General features: G+C 43.9%; 1 protein-coding gene across 3 annotated transcripts in view; it reads left to right on the top strand.

Annotated features, from left to right (window-relative positions):
• LOC137304164 (CUE domain-containing protein 2-like) overlaps positions 1–19,858 on the top strand; it is a 59,967-nt gene that overhangs the window by 14,561 nt on the left and 25,548 nt on the right. For all 3 annotated transcript variants that reach the window (XM_067972667.1, XM_067972669.1, XM_067972668.1), the window contains 5 exons: positions 200–261; positions 3,378–3,508; positions 9,559–9,729; positions 15,347–15,396; positions 18,768–18,828. In XM_067972667.1, coding sequence (XP_067828768.1) covers positions 200–261; positions 3,378–3,508; positions 9,559–9,729; positions 15,347–15,396; positions 18,768–18,828 — 475 coding nt within the window. The remainder of the gene's footprint in view (positions 1–199; positions 262–3,377; positions 3,509–9,558; positions 9,730–15,346; positions 15,397–18,767; positions 18,829–19,858) is intronic.

The raw sequence follows: 19,858 nt of genomic DNA, 5'->3' as shown, positions 1-19,858 counted from the left end.
CACCTGTTGACGGTAGTTTATTCAGTGGTATTAATCAATACCTAGGAATCGGTCACCCGTACAGCAATCAAACCTGGAATCTTACTGGTCTGTGTAGCCCATTCATTCAGATTTGATAATTGGGGAGACCCTTTGAAAAAGTAGGATTATTACTTTTGCAAACAGATAGCGGATTTAAAGAGAACCTTCTATCTTTCAGTGTCACTATCTGTGAGATGATGTTTGATTTGGCCGCACGTCTGATCGAAGCTCGTAACAAAGGTAAGACCCGAGAACTGTGCGGAGTGGGGCCGCTGCAGTACGGACTAAAGCAAATGGGTCAGATGGTCCCAGGTTCAATCCCTGGTCGGTGCTGAGTTGGCTCATCTCGACCAGGAGGAGGTGGGTTGCGGGTTGTGTGTGTGTGTGCCAGCAAGCAAGCAGAGGCCTCTGCTGTATTACCCTCCTTAGTTGAATAGCCTGCTCACTGAGCTTACGTGAAGAATGGCCACTTTGGGTGAGGTCCAGTGCTTGTGGAACTGTAACTCAATGCGAGTTGGTGCCTTTAGGAGTGGGGGAAGGAGAAGAGAGACAAACAGAAATGTGGTAAATGTCAGTGGCCTATATGCAGGGGTGTAAGCACCAACTCGAATTGCTCAAAGCTGCAATTTTACACATGGTCATCAATCATGTTTATGGCCTCTTTTATCACTTGTGTGCATTCCTATGGAAGTGAGAATATGGTGACATTTAAAAATAAATGAATTCTCAGTGATGACAGGAATGAAAAGAATGTTTATGAAGCCAAATGTGGGAGTATTGAAAAGGCTGCATTTTATCTCAATTACTCATAATTTCACTGACCATCTTGTTCGGGATGACATAAATTCTGCAATTTTACATCAAAATGTGGGCTTAAACCCAGTCATGCGTGAAAATTGTTACGTACTGACCTTAAAGGGACTTTTGTGTATGATGGATTCTATTTTACATTGGAAAATTGACGACAGATCTGTCTTCAGACCCCGAGCCTTCAAGGAACCAACACCACAAAAACACATCATCCTGGTGATTTATCTCATTAGAGTTTGTGAGACCTTACTGTGCAAAAATTAGCTGCTGCATTTGCCTAAAAAAAAACACATCATTGGCAATGAAGCACTTTACAGCATCCTGAGGCTGTGAAGCTATAAATACAAGTTTGTTCCTTTTTTGCGCGCGCTCTCTCCACATTAATGTTGCCAAACAATTCTCACCAAGCCTGTGTGCGTGTCCTCGGGGGGCAATAGGAGAAGCAGGGAGAGGCGGTGCCTCCCCTCTGCCTCAAGGGGCAATAGGAGGGGCAGAGCCTCCCCTCTGCCTCGGGGCAATTGGAGAGGCAGTGCCTCCCCTCTGCCTCAAGGGGCAATGACAAAGCCATTGTTGAGTTTGCGCATAACAGCAGTAAGTCAGCCTGATCCACTCGCGTCTCGGAAGAAGTAAAAATAAAATGCTGGAATTCTGAAATAAATAAAGCTGAAAGAACACAGTACAGCCACCATCCAAAAGAGAGAGACTGTTCAACACTTTGGGTGAACCCCTTCATCAGAACATCATTGGAATTGAGTGCAGTACATCACGTGATCAACATGCAAATTCCAGTCCAGAATTGGAGCTGATATGATAGTTGCCTCAGTATTATGCTGAGAAACAGAATCTTATTTTTTAATGACTGTGTATCACTTTAAGACTATGGATTTATGTTGAATACATGTATTGATTTCTTTTTAATAAGATTGCCTCATTTGCAGGTATTCAGTGATGTTGCTTATGACATCATACTCCGTTTTATAATGAGAGGAGCTTTGTACCATTTAATGTACAGTGTATTAGTCTGTTGCTAAGATGCATAAGTGTTTAACTAGGCAGTCCACCTCTGTAACATAGTGTGACGTCGTACAGTATTAGTCTCCCACCTCCCTCCGGCTCCGGTCTATTTAAAATATCATCCTTGCTCCTCCAATCTCTGATATCCTGCCTGCTCCATGTTTCTGCCATTCCAAAAAAACAACCATGAGGCTTTCTCCCTCGGTGGTTCTGTGGCACCAATTTAAAATACCACGCCCGTGCCCCTGGCTTATATCCTGTCTGGCCACACTCCCCCACATTCTTAACTCAGACCTCCTGGCCAGCTATGCTCCCCCACATTCTCTGCTCTGATCTCCTGGCTGCCCCCAGTTCTTGGTTTTTGTATCCCAGCAGATCTAGGCCACGCTACACTTCCCCACATCAGTGGGTTGCCTTTCTTTTACTTGAACAAAGTAACTTCTAACTACAAAGGTGTCAGCCGTGGCTCAGTGGGTCGCACTCTTGCCTGCGAGTGAGAAGGTTGTGGGTTCAAGTCCCACTCCAGAGATTTGAGCACAAAATCTAGGCTGACACTGCAGTGCAGTACTGAGGGAGTGCTGCACTGTCGGAGGTGCCATCTTTCAGATGAGATGTTAAACCGAGGCCCCATCTGCCTTCTCAGGTGGATGTGAAAGATCCCATGGCGCAATATTTATCCCTCAATCAACATCACATTGCTGTTTGTGGGATCTTGCTGTGCGCAAATTGGCTGCCACGTTTCCTACATTACAACAATGACTACACTTCAAAAGTACTTCATTGGCTGTAAAGCGTTTTGGGACGCCCTGAGCTTTTGTAAAGCGCTATATAAATGCAAGTTCTTTCTTTTTACCATCCTGTATGCTAACCTGAGACTGTCAAAATCATGCCCAAACAGCTGTTTTAAAAACCTGACTGGAGGTGAATATTTCTGTCCTAACTCCTTTCTCATCACAACTGAAAGGGAGAGATTATAGCATAAAACCCCTGCTAAGCACCTGGAACCAGGGACCTTCCAACACAATGGACAAGATGTTTATCGATTACTGAGACAGGCTTACAACTTGGTTATTATAGTTTTCAATCTTTGGGGAAACAAATTAAATGCCTTGGCATTTTAACCACCTTTTGTCTCAGTACTTTATTACTTTTATGTGAATAAACTTAGTTTAAAACCCCAACATTTAAATGTAACTCCTACGAATCCTTTCTGTGGAAGAATCATCACAAAAATCCTGAAACGTAACAGGTAATCTCACAGGTAATCAACACAGAAATCAAGGTGCCCGCTTTGAAAATACATTTGGAGCGATTTTATCGATTGGCTTTGTGATCCTTGCTGGTTATTCATTAGTAGTTTTCTTACCTGTTGTATTTAAGGCAATCTACAGCGAGGGGGTGTGCGAGGGAGCGTGCAGGTGTGACTGATACTAGTTCACACTCTTTATACGCGTGCGAGAGAGAAGTCTAGAATGTACAGACATGTAGATGGATGTTGCCATCTCATTGCACCTTTTTTTCCCCCTTCACAGAAAATGTTCCTCCCCAGGCGGCCTCCCAAGACACCACATCCTCTTCGAAGGAGCAGGCAAGCGACAGGGAAGAGAAGGAATCATCAGAGCCAGAAACCAATTCAATGGCAGGAGAGGGAGCCACAGCAAAGGTAGGCCGCTCTATGGATTATAAAAGGAACTGACAATATTGATCCAGGCCAATTGTTCACAGTGCTGAGGGCTTCAGATATCAGGGGGCTTCAGATATCAGGGGGCTTAAGTTTATCATTGGTAAATTAGGACTAAGAAGGGATCGGATGGGGCTTTTATACCCAAAGGGGCACAGCTGTAGAAGAAGGGAGTCACTGAAACAGACAATATAAAGAGGCAGGGCTATCTGTGACCTGGAGTCATTGGGTGTAGGGCAGGGGCTCCTGTGCGTGGAGCAGTGGAGCCTAGAAGTGGGTTTGTGCAGGGGTTCGACTGGAGAGCGGGAGCTGGGAGCGGGAGCAGGGGAGTGGGGCCGGGCAGTATGGTTAGTCAAGAGCGAATCTGTCCTGGTGGTTGTACACCACAGAGAGGTTTTTTTTTTGAGAATGTAATTGATCGCTTTCTGACTGAACCAATCAGAAATGACACTATAGGCACGGTTCTGGGATCTGATCAGTTGAACGGACCAGACAGCTCCAGCTCCATGTTTATAAGGGTAATGGAGAACACTACTTGCCATTTTAATTCCCCGTCCCACTCCCACTCTGGCCTCTTGCACTGTTCCAGTGAAGCTCGAGGAACAGAACCTCATCTTTCGATTAGGCACTTTACAACCTTCCGGACTCAACATTGATTTCAATAACTTCAGATCATAACCACTGCTCCCATTTTTTCGGACAGCAGCTGCTGGTAATGGTTCTGATATTGCCATTTACAGTTCCTCTAGACCCATCTTTTGTTTCTTTACTTGTCCCATGACCACTCTCCTGGCCTTGCACCATTCTCCCTTTTATCATTTAATCACTCCTGCCCTCCACCCTATCAGAGACCTTCACTTTTGTTCTTCCTCCCCTTCCATTCCCTGCCTCTGTACTTGCTTTAAAAACTGATGTGGAGATGCCGGTGATGGACTGGGGTTGACAATTGTAAACAATTTTACAACACCAAGTTATAGTCCAGCAATTTTATTTTAAATTCACAAGCTTTCGGAGACTTCCTCCTTCCTTTAAAAACTGTTTAATCTTCAACTTCTTCCAGTTCTGACAAAAGGTCATCGACCTGAAACGGTCTGTTTCTTTCTCCACAGATTCTGCCTGACTTGCTGAGTATTTCCATCATTTTCTGTTTTTATTTATTATTAATGGAGAACATGAGCCTTTTGCCCTTTGCCCACCATGCAAGACTAAAAATATCCAGGAGATAGCATGACATCATCAGTCCTCCTGGCTTATAAATAACCTCTGAAAAACGCCCCACTGCATCTGAAGTGTTTGTGTCATGTATTTCATGTATCCATGTAGGGAAGAGGATCAGCAGATGTTTTTACAGAATCTTATGCCAAGATGTTCCTAATTATAAATAACTAGGGTGGTTCAATAAGGATACAGATCTTATAGAAAACAGCAAAGAAAGATGGTGTAACTTTTGCCTGAAAACTCTCAAAGGGGCAGGTGTCCCTCTGATTTTCCAGAATCTGTATCTTGCCTTATCCATGGAATGTGAACTCTATCTGAAGAATGGTGACTGCACCTACAGGTATAATGTACCTTTCTTTGCTCCCACATCAGGCAGCAACACTCCCTTATACCTCAGCTTCTATAATGCGATTGTGGGATTGCTGTCAGTGAAAACAGTGTGGGGTTGACTTTCTTGTGTGATTAATGCCAGCATTTGGAAAATGAAACCCAATGCAACTGCTCCATGTAACCAGGGCCTAACCAGGTTCTGGGATTCAAGCACGTTTTCATAGAATCATAGAATCGCAGAAGGAGGCCATTTGGCCCATTGTGCCTGTGCCGGCTCTTGGTAGAGCTATCCAATTAGTCTCACTCCTCTGCTCTTTCTCCATAGCTCTGTAAATTTTTTCCTTTTTAAGTATTTATCCAATTCCCTTTTGAAAGTTACCATTGAATCTGCTTCCATCACCCTTTCAGGCCGTGCATTCCAGATCATTACGACTCGCTGCGTAAAAAAACTTTATCTCATGTCGTCTCTGGTTCTTTTGCTGATCACCTCCGAGTCCTCTGGTTACCGACCCTTCACCCACTGGAAACAGTTTCTCCTTATTTACTCTATCAAAACTTTTCATGATCTTGAACATCTCTATCAAATCTCCCCTTCACCTTCTCTGTTCAAAGGAGAACAACCCCAGCTTCTCCAGTCTCTTCATACAACTGAAGTCCCTCATCCCTGGTACCATTCTAGTAAATCTCTTCTGTACCCTCTCTAAAGCCTTGACATCCTTCCTAAAGTGTGGTGCCCAGAATTGAACACAATACTCCAGCTGAGGTCTAACCAGTGTTTTATAAAGGTTTAGTATAACTTCCTTGCTTTTGTACTCTATGCCTCTATTAATAAAGCCATGGATCCCATAAGCCTTTTAAACGGCCTTCTCAACTTGTCCTGCCACCTTCAAAGATTTGTGTACATACACCCCCAGGTCTCTGTTCTTGCACCCCCTTTAAAATTGTACCATTTAGTTTATATTTCCTCTCCTCATTCTTCCTACCAAAATGTATCACTTCGCACTTCTCAGAATTAAACTTCATCTGCCATGTGTCTGCCCATTTCACCAGTCTGTCTGTGTCCTCCTGAAGTCTGTTACTATCCTCATTGTTTACTACATTTCTGAGTTTTGTGTCATCTGCAAACTTTGAAATTATACCCTCTATACCCAAGTCCAGGTCATTAATATATATCAAAAAGAGCAGTGGTCCTAATACCGATCCCTGGGGAACACCACTGTATACGTCTCTCCAGTCTGAAAAACAACCGTTCACCACTACTATCTGTCCCTTAGCCAATTTTGTATCCACGCTGCCACTGTCCCTTTAATCCCATGGGTTTTAATTTTGCTAACAAGTCTATTATATGGTACTTTATCAAACTGCTTTTCAAAGTCCATATACACAACATCAACCACACTACCCTCGTCAACCCTCTCTGTTACTTCATCAAAGAACTCAATCAAGTTAGTTAAACACAATTTTCCTTTAACAAATCCATGCTGACTTTCATTTATTAGCGCATACTTTTCCAGGTGCCAATTAATTTTGTCCTGGATTATTGTGTCTCAAAGTTTCCCCATCACCAAAGTTAGGCTGACTGGCCTGTAATTACCCTCTGCCTCCAGAAGAAGATCTTTTTTTTTGGTCCCTAATCGGCCCTACCCTGCCTTTGATTACCCTTTTACTATTTGTATGTTTATAAAAAGACTTTTGGGTCCCCTTTTATGTTAGAGGCTAATCTATTCTCCTACTCTCTCTTTGCCCCTCTTGGGTCTTTTTAGATCTTCTCTGTACTTTCTGTATTCAGCCTGGTTCTCTATTGTATTATGAACCTTACATTTGTCACAAGCCTCCTTTTTCTCTTTAGTTTTAATCTATATCTTTAGTCATCCAGGGAGCTCTAACTCTGGATGCCCTTCCTTTGCCCCTCATGGAAATGTGTCTTCTCTGTACCCGAACCATCCCCTCCTTGAAGGCCTCCCATTGCTCAATTACTGTTTTGCCTATCAGTTTTTGATTCCAATCCACCTGGGCCAGATCCCTTTTTAACTTACTGAAAATAGCCCTCCTCCAGCTAAGTATTTTTACGCTTGATTGTGCCTTGTCTTTTTCCATAACAATTCTAAACCTGATGATATTGTGATCACTGTCCCCCAAATGCTCCCCCACTGAAACATGCTCCACTTGCCCCACTTCATTCCTCAGAACTAGATCCAGCACTGCTTCGTTTTGTAACAGGCAAAATAACCATCTCCTTCAGAGCAAGTTCGATAAGCTGTTGGTATGTGTTTCACATGTGAGCCTGGCCAGTGAATGTTGGCATTCTGTTCAACTGTGGGGGCATCACAACTGAATGGATTCTCATCTTGTGTTTACACACGCACTCTTCTAATTAGTGTCACTGGTTTGTAATCTGGAATGGAAAAACTGGCCATTTTTATTCTCTTTCTATGGATTTTGAGGCCACAAAATAATGTGGAACTGATGGGGGAGGAGGGGAAACGCTATTCAGAAAAATGTGTATTCTTCAAAGAAATACTGCAATTTTAAAATTACAACCAAAAAATGTAAAGAATGACATGAATTTGGTGGTGCAATAGCCCCATCTGCTGGCAAAGTGGTGATGGAACAAAAGTACATTTTTTTTAATAGTCCTGCCCTTTTAAAAGCAAGCAAAAAAATGTGGGCTTTGTGTGTGTGTTTTCTCAACCCTGGCTACTACTGTAGCTGTCCCATGCTGTAAGAAGCCCATGCACAGAAATATATCGAGCAAAAGGCAATGGTTCTGTTTTGTAAGCTGGAATCGAATCTTTGGTGGTACTAAGAGTTGAGTTTTGATTCAATGTAAATTGTTTTACACTTTTGGACACGAAGCCCCCACAATTTTCTGATGGTCTGAGGTGGACAGAAGGACTGGCTGAAAATTCAGCGGTTGTTCTTAGAGATATCTGTTTCACGTGATAAAATGGGAAGTGATAAAGGTGGAAAGGATTCACTGTCCCCCAAGGAAGGAGCAAAGTATTGGTGAGAAAGCCAACTCTGGCTGCTCGTGGGAACGATCAGCAAAGTCCCGAGAGTACGTTGCCTGATCGACTTCTAACTTGAAGTATCAGCGTCTGCTGGTTAAAGGGGAGGGAAAATACATAATGGAGGATGAAACATAAAGAAAACAACTTGCAGTTATAGAGCACCTCTCACTTCCTCAGGACGTCCCAAACTGCGTCACAACGAATGAATTACTTTTGAAGTGCTGTCAATTTGCACACAGCAAGACTCCACAAATAGCAATGAGTTGAGCGGCCAGTTAACCTATTTTCAGTTGATTATGAATTGATCTATAGCTTAGGAAGAGCACGGGATGTAAACAGGATGAAATACTCTGAGAATGGGAAACTTCGTATTGATACTGAAGAAATTGCCATTTATTTTCTTCTTTTTCTCTTTAATTTGACCTCTTCAGTCAGTTACCTTTTCTGGGTGGTTTTCATGCTAGACTCTTGGCTGATCCCAGGCCTCTGCCAGCACTGCTTTTGTTGGCCGGGATACCCGGAGATCTCCCTGCTCTTTGAATTGTGCCATTTTATGTCCACCTGAACAGGCAGACAAGGCCTCGGTTTAACGTCTCATCTGAAAGACACCACCTCTAACAGTGCAGCACTCCTTCAGTACTGCAAGCTTCCCACCTTGTACCCTCCATAAACTTGAGCTCATCCAAAATTCTGCTGCCCGTATCCTAACTTGCACCTAGTCCCGTTCACCCATCACCCCTGTGATCGTTCACCTACATTGGCTCCCAGTCCAACAAAGCCTTGATTTTAAAATTCTCGTCTTTGTTTTCAACTCCCTCCATGGCCTCACCACCACCTCTCTCGCCCCCCCCCCCCCAAAATCTCTGTAACCTTCTCCAGCCCTCCAAGGTATCTGTGCTCCTCCAATTCTGGCCTCTTGTGCATCCCCGGTTTTAATCGCTCCACCATTGGCGGCCGTGCCTTCAGCTGCCCAGGCCCTAAGTGCTGGAATTCCCTCTCTAAACCTCTCCGCCTCGCTCTCCTTTAAGACGTTCCTTAAAATCTGTCTGTTTGACCAAGCTTTTGGTCACCGGTCATGATATAGAATCATCTCCTTATGATGTCAAATTTTATCTGATAACACTCCTGTCAAGCGCCTTGGTACGTTTTACTACGTTAACGGTGCTATATAAATGCAAGTTGTTGTGTGAGCCTAGATTATGTGCTCAGTTCCTGGAGTGGGGCTTGGGCCCATGACCCTTTGACTCAGGCATCCTTTAGATTACCTAGAGAGTGTGGCAATAAGAAAAAGCCAATCAGCCAATGCAGCTCACTCTTAGCCAGGTCCTTTTTCAGAAACACATCTGACCTTTTTTTTGGTTGGTATTTAATGAGCTTTCGAGGAATTTCTTGGCCAACTTTTCCTGAGTTCCTGGTTGGGACCTCCTCTGGATCTAACGTTACCGTCCTTTACTTCTTTTGTTTTATTTTTAGGAGGGCTGTGCCGAGGTGGGGGATGGGGTCCAGCTGCTTGTCGAGATGTTTCCATCCTGCAGTGTATCGGTCATGCGCCACGTTCTATCTGTGGCTAAAGGCAATTTGGATTACGCCGTGCAGTTAATAATGGAGGGGGCGGTGGAGCGACTTAACACTGCGGCTCCGGAGGTAAGTCCATCGGGTGTATGAACGAGGGACGGAGACTATGAAGTGTCTGCGTTGGTGCTGACGGAACATGCGTAAAGTTGAGCTAACATTTCAGTATTTATTCCTATCATTTTTACAGTGCTTTAAACTGAAAATGGTTCCACCCGTATGCACATCTGATAATAGCACATCTGCAGTGCAGTACTGAGAGAGTGCTGCATTGTCGGAGGTGCCATCTTTCGGTTGGGACGTTAGGGCAGACGGGTCCTTGGTTTATCAGGAGGACGTAAACTCCCATGCCACTATTTCGAAGAGGAGCAGGGGAGTTCTCCCTTGTGTACTGGTCAATATTTATCCTTCAACCAACACCTAAAACAAATTATTTTAGGGACCTTGCTGTGCACAAATTGGCTGCCAAATTTGTGTATATAACAGTGCACTTCAAAAGTTAATTGGTTGTAAAGCACTTTGGGATGTCATGAGGATATGAAAGGCACTATACAAATCCAAGCTTGCCCTTTCTAAGTCCCACGAATGTAAGCATCAGCATGCAATTACCTGACTGTTCTCTCAGATACGCTTATTAACATCTGAAATGAAACCCCGGCAAGAGTAGGTTCATGTTGCCATGGCCTTTTGTAGAAAGGCCCAGCATTGCAGAATTCAAAGCTGCTTCCCTCGTCCTGTCGCCAACCTCCCCCTCCCCTCAACCCCCAAAAAGCAAGAGGAACCCAGCACTCCCTGGTTATTCAGCCCAACCTCCCCATTAGTTGGTGTCTCTCTCTCTGGCCCCCTTGCTGACGCAGTACTGCACTAATGCCTCGTGATGTGAGCAACACAATCCAAGCATGCTGGCATTGTACATTCCTGTTATTTTTTTTAAAAAGATGACTGCTTTGTCCCAGTCCGTCACATGTAATAGGAATCTACTCTCCACCTTTAGCTCACCTTCATGAAAGGAAAGCAGTATGGTCGAGAAGTGCTTTGTGTAAAACACTACTGCTCCTCTGTCCCACTCCCTGCATTGAAACTTAACCTGTCTGGTAACCATATTATGTAACAAAGAAATCATATAATTCCTATTCACAAGATTTTAAGAAACCTCATTAAATCCTAACACATCGCTAACCTATCTTATCTCTATCTTAACTCTCTGAGCCACTGTCCAGTTTTACAGCCAAAATGACTTGGCCCATGTACTGATGTGTGTGTAACGCCAACGCAAGTGAAATCAATGAGAAACAAATAGCTCCAAACACTACTGGGCCGTACATTTTTCACAGCTCAACATTTATTGAGAATTTATTTTTCCAATATATGTTAAACAATTGTCCTTCAAATCTTTAGTTCATTCAACCCTTGGTTACCTACATTCAGGTGATGTGAAGTAAAAGAGATCCTTTTAGAGGAAACGTACCTGTTGAAAGGTGAGTGTGGAGTAATTATAAAATCAATAGCAGTCTTGAACCGTGGGCCTCCCCTCCCCCTCCCTTCCTATTCCCCTCCCCTCCCGACTGGTACTGACTCACATTTGGGTGCGCGTGGCTTCCTTGTATCTCACCCAAGTGACCGTCCTCCCATGTCTGAGTGTAGACGGTGAGTGGTGGCCAGCTATTTGACTGCAGGGATATTGCAGCTCATCCCGATCCCCCACCTCCACCCGAATTGCAAAAAACGCCACCCTCCAGCAGAGGTCATCAGATAACAAACAGGATCAGGAGCCCTGGTTTGATCACCTTTGATTTCCCTGCCCCACCTCTTTCTGATCTTTGTTTTGTTGCAGTTTTTTTCCCTCTCTTCTCCCACTCTGTCACTTACAGATTGTGATTCTGGAGATGGGCAAGAAAGGTGAACCTTTTAACTGGGACTGTTGCAGGAACAGTCAGGGCTGGTGCTCTGGGGCTGTTCTCCAATAATGGGCTATGCCTGGCATCCTCCTGAGGGTGATTTATGTGCATCTTATGATCTCTTCTGGAAAAAATGTTGTCAGATAAAATTGGAAGAGGTGCCGTTAACTTGTGATTCAATACAAAATTACATTTTATCTAACATTTCATTCATTAAATTACACACTCCTTCCTTCCTGCCTCCTGCACTCAGATCTTTGTGATTTTTCCAACAATAATATGTAAATTTATGCTGGTTGTCGCCATGTATTTGGGAATGAAGTGCACTATCTCTGCCCTGATTTTACTGTTCCAAAGGGCAATATATATATAATAGCCATACTGGGGTTTAAAATCACCCATAGCACAGCTAAAATTAGCAAGGACCCAGTGCTGGTAAAGGGGCACCATACAATGAAGCCTGGAAATTGTATCTGGTGCAGAGTGCATTGGAGTCGATGCCGGTGAAAATGAGAACAGTGGTTAGACTTCAGAGATTTCACTTCAAATACCTGTGAAAATGCAAACAGGAAGAGCAATCAACCCCACATTAGTGATTTCAACAAGTTTAATAGGAAAAGTATGACCTGTACACTAGTGGCAGTTTAGAGACCCTTATAATTATGTCTTGAGTAGGAATCTGAGAGTTTATCACACTCTCTGAACATGGGGGAAAGATCCAAGTGTAGTGTGTATTCTCTCTCCTCCTACGAGTGAGTGTGTTTCACACTTCCCTCTTCCATAAGTTATGACAGAATAACACTCGGGTCCACAAAACTGATCCAAGTGTGAAACGCACACTTAAACAAGCTGGAGAGATAGAGAATACGATGAACATACCTGAATACAATAGTTGTTCCACACGTGTAACTTGGAGCGATTAAGTGACTGTGTTTCACAACTTCAAATGCAGCTTTGTTTTTATAGATGACATGGAAGTTTTGACTTTTGGTTTTCTGACGGTGTGACTGGATGCTGCCTGTATATCAATGATGCGAGTTGGGGATATTTGGCTGTTTCTTTCTTGGACAGAAAGAACATGCATTTATAAGGCATCTTTCATGACCTCAAGACATCCCAAAGCGCTTTACAGCCAATGAAGTACTTTTGACGTGTAGTCACTGTTGTAATGTAGGAATCACAGCAGCCAATTTGCACTCAGCAAGATCCCACAAACAGCAGAGATAATGACCAGATAATCTGTTTTAGTGATGTTGGTTGAGGGATAAATATTGGCCGGGACACTAGGGAGAACTCCCCTGCTCTTCGAAATAGTGCCCTGGATATTTTACGATCACCTGAGAGGGCAGACGGGGACACAGGTTTAACGTCCCATCCGAAAGACGGCACTTCCGACAGTGCAGCACTCCCACAGTACTGCAGTGTGTGGTGTTTCTGAGTTGGCTCTGCAGCAGTTGTGAATTGTAGGGATTTTTTTTTGTACCGTCTGCTTCAAAAGGGTATTGGCGTGGCTTCAAGTAGTTAATTGGTGATCGCAAGACGGAATGGACATCTTTTGTGTTTTTGAATTGTGGGTACTTCACAGGAAGCTAAGTTGCACTGTATTATGCATAGAAAATGTTTGCATTCCATTATCTGTGAAAGAACAATGATTGCAGTGTCGGATAATATAATAACAAGGTACATGACAATGACTCACTCTGAGGTAATGGGCTCCAGAAGTGTAACACGCCTGAGAAGAGGTGCAGAAATTAATGGACTCGCACAAAAGAGATTCATACTTTTTTATTCATTCTCAGGATGTGGGCATCACTGGCAAGGCTGGCATTTATTGCCCACCCCTAGTTGCCCTGAGAAGGTGGTGGTGAGCCGCCTTCTTGAACCACTGGTACTGGTTTGATACAACCGAGAAGCTTGCTAGGCCACTTCAGAGGGCAGTTCAGACTTAACCACATTGGTGTGGGACTGGAGTCACGTAGAGGCCAGATTGGGTAAGGATGGCAGGTTCTCTTCCCTCAAGGACATTAGTGAACCAGTGGATTTTATGACAATCTGACAGCTTCACGGTCACTTTTACAGATGCCAGCTTTTTGTTTCCAGTTTTTTAAAAATTAAATTCAAATTATCAAACTGCAGTAATGGGATTTGAACTGGATTATTAGTCCAGGCCTCTGGATTACTAGTCCAGTAACTTGAAGGACAGTGATGAGATTGGGTAATGAGGTAGGTGGACATTGAGAAGAAAAATAAATACTGAAAAGGAAAACTTTTTAAAAATTGGCATCTGCAGGCAGTTTGTAAATACATCATCGCCACCTACGTAAGCTCCCAGTCTGTACTCCCCACAGAGGGAAGAAAGAAAGACTAAAAGAAATGTGTTGGAAGATTTTAGAAACACCTTAAAACTGAGGGATTTTTTTTTCTGTCTGGTGCATATGACAGTGACCCATATAATGAATTCCAGGCTTCAATACTTGCAGCATTTTCTGTTTGTATTTTAGTGTTCTGCTTATGAATTTTTGTGCTCACGAAATGGCTGGGAGTGGAATATTTAACATACTCTGTCTCTCCTCGCGACAGTTTTGCAGTTGTCTCTTTTGCTTCTCTTTCTTGTGTTCCGTTCTCGGTATTCTCTCCCTGTAGGGATGCATCACCCTTCCCCACTCATACCCAGTGCCAGCATCAAGAACTCATCTTAAGTGCAGCATGAGCTAGATAGAGGATGAAGCTCCCTCTACCCCTTCCCAAGCAAAACACCTAAATCAGATCACAGCACAAGTCACAGGCAGCGTAAAGTTTCCTCAACGTGACTTCGACCAGCACTCCCAGGTCACGTGTAGGTTAAAGCTCCTACACTGTCCCTTCAAGCACTTCTTGATAAAATATAAAGTGGGTCAGATGGAGAATTATATTCTATCTGCAATGTCCTGGCAACATGCCCCATACACTCTCGGGTATGCTCTCCTGCACCAATATGGCATTTCCATTTCCTCATGTCATACATCCTGTTGGTTCTCAGAGTGATAACTTAGCGATAAATAATGGGCAGTTTTATGATGGGAGCTTGTACTCACTGGTAACCAGGATGAAACTATCTCAAGCTCATCTCCTAAATTGCCTTTTCTTAATGCAATTGTCTATAGCTGTACCTTGTAATGCACCTGATACGATATTCTTTGTATGATGTTCATTTCATAGTTAATGACCAGTAATCTATAACAAAGATAATGTTAAAAAGTCTCGGGATGAAGGTCGACTAGCAGTCTAGCAATGATGTGGATATAATTGAAGATTTTATTACAAGATTCTCCTAAAGTCCCCTTCATTGCCATCAAGGGGATGGGGAGAGAGACTTCATATTTATAGGGGTTGAAGCTAAACCCCTGTCCCAGACTGAGGTCACTGTTCAGATGCACTGTATTTCTTAATGCAGCGATGTCTGTGTTCTGACATAAAACCCATCCAAGTGGCTGGTCCTGCTTTGTGCACACAGAGGTACAGCACCTGTTTATCCCCCCACCCCACGTGTAACACTCTGCCCACACACCCACCCTGAGTGACGTGAATCTCTTTGATTGCGCTCAGTAGGTTGCTGACAGGCACCTGCCTGAAACTAGATAATCCAGGGAATCACCGACACCAATCCATCTGCTGGTTCAGTTCTGCCCTGGTTATGCCAGTGGTCAGTATAAAAATATTTATTGAGCAGTGGGTAGATAAAGTACAGTGCTACACACAGCAGGTTCTGTTGCAATATTTCTATTCACCTGCACTATGCGTTTCATTATTAGGAAACTCGTCCAAAAACAGATAAGAAGATCAAAGCAAGCATCTTGGAGAAGTGAGTATTAGCTCCATGGACACTTTGAGAGTCATTATATTTTGGGGGGTGCGGGAGGTGGAAGGGGTGTTCGTACAATTGATATTTCTGTAGTGCTCCTTGTGTACAGAAAAACTTCTCAAAGCAGTTTGCAGGCCAGAGGGAAAAGGTTTATTTCAAGCAGGAGTGAAAAGGAACAACGTTTGTAGGAAGTGAAGCACAAAGGCACAGTCAGAGAAAAGGTTTTTAAGAAACCTTTTATAAACCGGGAGGGAGGTGTTGAGGGAGTTCCAGAGGACAGGGATACATTGAGGCCGAATGGTCAGGCACAATATTTCCAGTTGGACTGGAGAACAAGAAGTAACCTAGTGTAGGAGGAGGGTGTGTGCAGGAAAATATGGCTGGAGGCGGTCACTGAGGTTGGGTAGGATGAGGCCATGGAGGGATTTGCAGACCAGGATCTAGGGGTCAATTTGTTGGGACATTGAGCCCATGAGGCTTGGTGAGGATGGGGTTGCGGGTAGGGATGTGTACTGCTGCATCTTCAATGAGTTGTAGGTGGAGGGAAGCAGTGGCTAGGAGATCATTAGAGCCTCGGGGTGTGGATTTGTATTTTGGGGGAAAGGCAGAGACAGGCAAGGTTCCAGCAGTGGGCACAAGCGACCTGGGTAACTGAGAAGGGGGTTCAGATGGCCGGCGTTAAGCTGGAGCAAGTTTTGGCTAGTACAAGCCTTAATTTTGGCCAAGCAGTTGGAAACTCCATCAATGGAGGTGACGGAGAAGTAAAGGCAGGTGTTGGCAGCATGCATCATGGAACCATATAAATAAATATCATTATATTGTGTCCTGTCTTCCTAACATAAGCGTGCTGACTTCCTTGATGGCTCGGTCAATAGTGAAAGGTTCCAGGTTTGATCTTCAGTCTGCGTTGCACTAGCCGATCGCACCTGGGGTTGCTACAAATGGTCGCAGCGCCCCAGGTTAGATTCCTGCTCCTGATCACCATCCAGTGACCCCCTGCTGGAAGTGCGCTTTGTGCAAGAATGGCACCGGGCATGGTTATGATGCACCTTGTGGGGAATAATGTGCTGACGCTCCACTGTCTGGGTTTACACATGAGGAAATGCTACACGGACAAAATACCAGAGGGTGACCTGCACCCGTGGAACTGTAGCTCAGCAAGGAGTTGATGCCTTCAGGATGGGAGGTGAGGGGAGCAAATTAGTGGGAAAAAGCAGGATACGGTTGGGGGGGGAGGTGGAATCTATTGTTTTTTAATTCTCCAATTTAAACTTCTGTGAGTGCATGGCAGCAAGTGGGCTGGTTTGAGTAGCGCACTCACGGCCATAATTCCCCACACAGTGAGTGTCCAGTCAGACCCGTGCCATCGGGTAGAGTGGAGCCTCGGTCTTGTGGCGCAGGTCCAATGGCAACATCAAAGTTTGCATCACCCCGTGGACCCCAGCACATTCTAGTGTTGGCAGAAGATCGGCTGAGGCCTAGATGCCTTTGCCGTCATAGGATAAGACATCAAGAGACACGAGGCTAATCATCCATCGTAACTCGGGGCCTCCTTGACAACACTCATCCCCGCCCATGGCACTAAGTACACTAGCAAAATATGTTTGAGGTTAAATAAGTTCATTACTTTATAACGTTTATGTGGTCAGTTACGGGGAGTGAACCCGTGGGCAAAACGGCCTCTTTCCTCATTTCAGATTTTCACAAGATATGACGAATGCCATTCAGCCCCTCAGTTCATGCATCCAGACCTGCCTTGCTGCATCCAACTGTTTGTTAAATGGTTCCAGGGTTTTTATCTCCTGTACTCTACCCTGAAATTCATCTGTACATTGATCACTCTGCATGAAGAAGAACTTCCTAACTCAATGCTAAAATTACCTTTTCCTTATTTGAATTTGTGCCCCTTGTCCAATTGTCAGTGGGTTTGAAGTAGTTCCAGATTTACCTTTTCAATACTGTCTAATATAAATCAATATGAAGTCCCCTCCCAGTCACCTGCTTTCAAGGCTGAAGAGTCCAGTTTCTCCAGATTGTCCTCTTAACTCTATCCTCTGACACCAGGGAGCAGTCTGTCCTCTGAACGGTCTTTGATGCATTTTCTTATCTTCTAAAATGCCCTAACGTCAGGCTCATCACTAAGCTCTGCTCTGTTTTTCTCAGTAGGTCAATGCTCTTTAGATACCAATCCCCCGCAGGCTAACGGGATATCTGAGACAACTTTCAGTACCCAGGTAGAGGCTCGATGTGGTTGCTCTATCCTGACGGAAAAGTCTTTTTAGAAACCAACTGGATCTTGCCTTCTAGCTACAACACATCTTGCATTTATATCGCACCTTTAATGTAGCAAAATGTCCCAAGGTGCTTCACAGGGGCGTAGTCAGACAAAATTTGACACCGAGCTACATAAGGAGCATTTATTTCCAGGGTGGACACAGGGAGGTTGGGAGGGGGGCGGGGGATGTGAGTGGAGACAGATACAAGGAAGTGATCAGAGATGGCATTATCTATGATTGACACAATAAGAACTACAGGGTGCAACCCAATTATGAGAGTAAGTTGCAGGTGGTCACATCTGGCCTTCGTGGCTAATGAAATCCCTATCAAAGTCAGTAACCAAGGAATAACGGAAATGTAAAAAACTAAAATAGCAATTTATTTGGTAAAGGGCAAGAGTCACTATGTTAATATATTAGGACTGTGTTTGGACCCCCACCTGAAATGAGCTATAGGTTAAAGGGGGAACAGCGAATGCTAAAATACAGAGCAGGTCCAACAGCATCTGTAAAGAAATTTAATGAAGACCCTTTGTCAGAACTGATGCAGGAATTATGACCAGGTTGTCCATGCCTGAAGCATTAAAGTCTCCTGTGCCATCGAAGCTGCTGTGTATTTCCAGCATTTTTTAATTTTAGATTTTCCAGTTTTTTTTTAATTAAAGGAGACGAGTTTGCAGGAATAAAATGAATGTTTCCACAATTTTGAACTTATTTCTAAAAGAAATTCAAAGCAAATAGGTTATGTTTCCAAGTGAATTGACAGCAGCAATCCAATCTCAGCATTCACACTCACACTAACCTGCTCAAACTTTACTCTTACAGTTTGATATCTGAACCCCATTGATGGAGCTGTCTCCAAAATCAGATCTTTTTAATCCTTATTTTTGTTCTTGTAACAACTTAACCAGGCATTTGATGTGGGAAAATGTTATTTCATTTAGTCATGTAAATACAAGCTATCCAATCAGATAGATCCTAAAAATTTAAATAGATATTAAAAATTCAAATGATCTGGCTAGACTGCCACAGAGTAAAGTACTGTACTCACTGCACATATTCTTCCTGTTTAAAATGTGTTTAATGTTATTTCAGATATATGATGGTGGATAATGAGGAGGATGTCAAAATTCACAAGCCTATTGCACCCAAAGAGGTAAGAAGTTATCTGGATTACAAATCGGAACACAGTCTTGGGTCAGAACTTAAATGTCACCACTGTCCACCCCAAACCTCACTTGCGCCCTCTCGCCGCCCACTGCATGCACCTTAAAATCCCTCTATGGCCTGGCTGCACCCTACCGTTGTAATCTTTGCCATCACTGTGTCCCAGCTGGTGCCCAACTCTGCCGCTTCTACTACACAAAGCTTTCAACCACAACACACCGACGCTCTGGAATTCTCCTGGGTGATCATAGAATCTTATAGAACAGAAGCGGCCCGTTCGGCCCATCCTGCCTGTGCCGGCTCATGAAAGAGCTATCCAATTAGTCCCATAGCCCTGCATATTTTTCCTTTTCAAGTATATATCCAATTCCCTTTTGGAAGTTACTTTTGAATCTGATTCCACCACCCTTTTAGGCAGGGCGTTCCAGATCATCATAACTCGCTGTTTTACAAGGACGGGAGTGTTATTACCACAAATTAAGTTTTGATACAATTGCTAAAGTCCCTTTATCCCCATCAGAGTAAATAGGGAAGTTCTTTAAATGTGAGCCAGTTGCTGGTTGTATGATAGAGGCCAGCTCCTAAGCCATTACAGTTCAAAATCCTCTCTCTTCAGGACTATGGGGAAAGAATGGGGAATGGGACTAATTGGATAGCTCTTTCAAAGAGTTGGCACTGTAAATTCTATTTTCATTCCACTGCTTATGAGCGATCCTTTCTGGTGCTGTTTGGGTCTCATTGGATCGTTATGTGTCCTTTATATTTCTGTTGCGTTTGTCCCCAGTGAGTATGTACCTGGTTATTTTATTAGTCCCTCCCATTCAGTCTGAGAAACAGAAGACTTGCCATTTCCCTGCAACCACTCCAGTATTGCACCAGGTGACTCACTTTGCTGAGCGGAGGAATAAAAGCACAGCTGGCCCTTCATGGAGTGAGAGTGTAGGTACCCATCGCCTTGTGACCATACCCCTCGAGAGTGGTCCACCCTACACTGTGTAACGTAGCAACCCAACCTCTCC

The sequence above is a fragment of the Heptranchias perlo genome, chromosome 36 (assembly GCF_035084215.1).
Source record: "Heptranchias perlo isolate sHepPer1 chromosome 36, sHepPer1.hap1, whole genome shotgun sequence".
Classification (NCBI taxonomy): domain Eukaryota; kingdom Metazoa; phylum Chordata; class Chondrichthyes; order Hexanchiformes; family Hexanchidae; genus Heptranchias; species Heptranchias perlo.
This window is presented reverse-complemented; position numbering and strand designations above follow the sequence as displayed.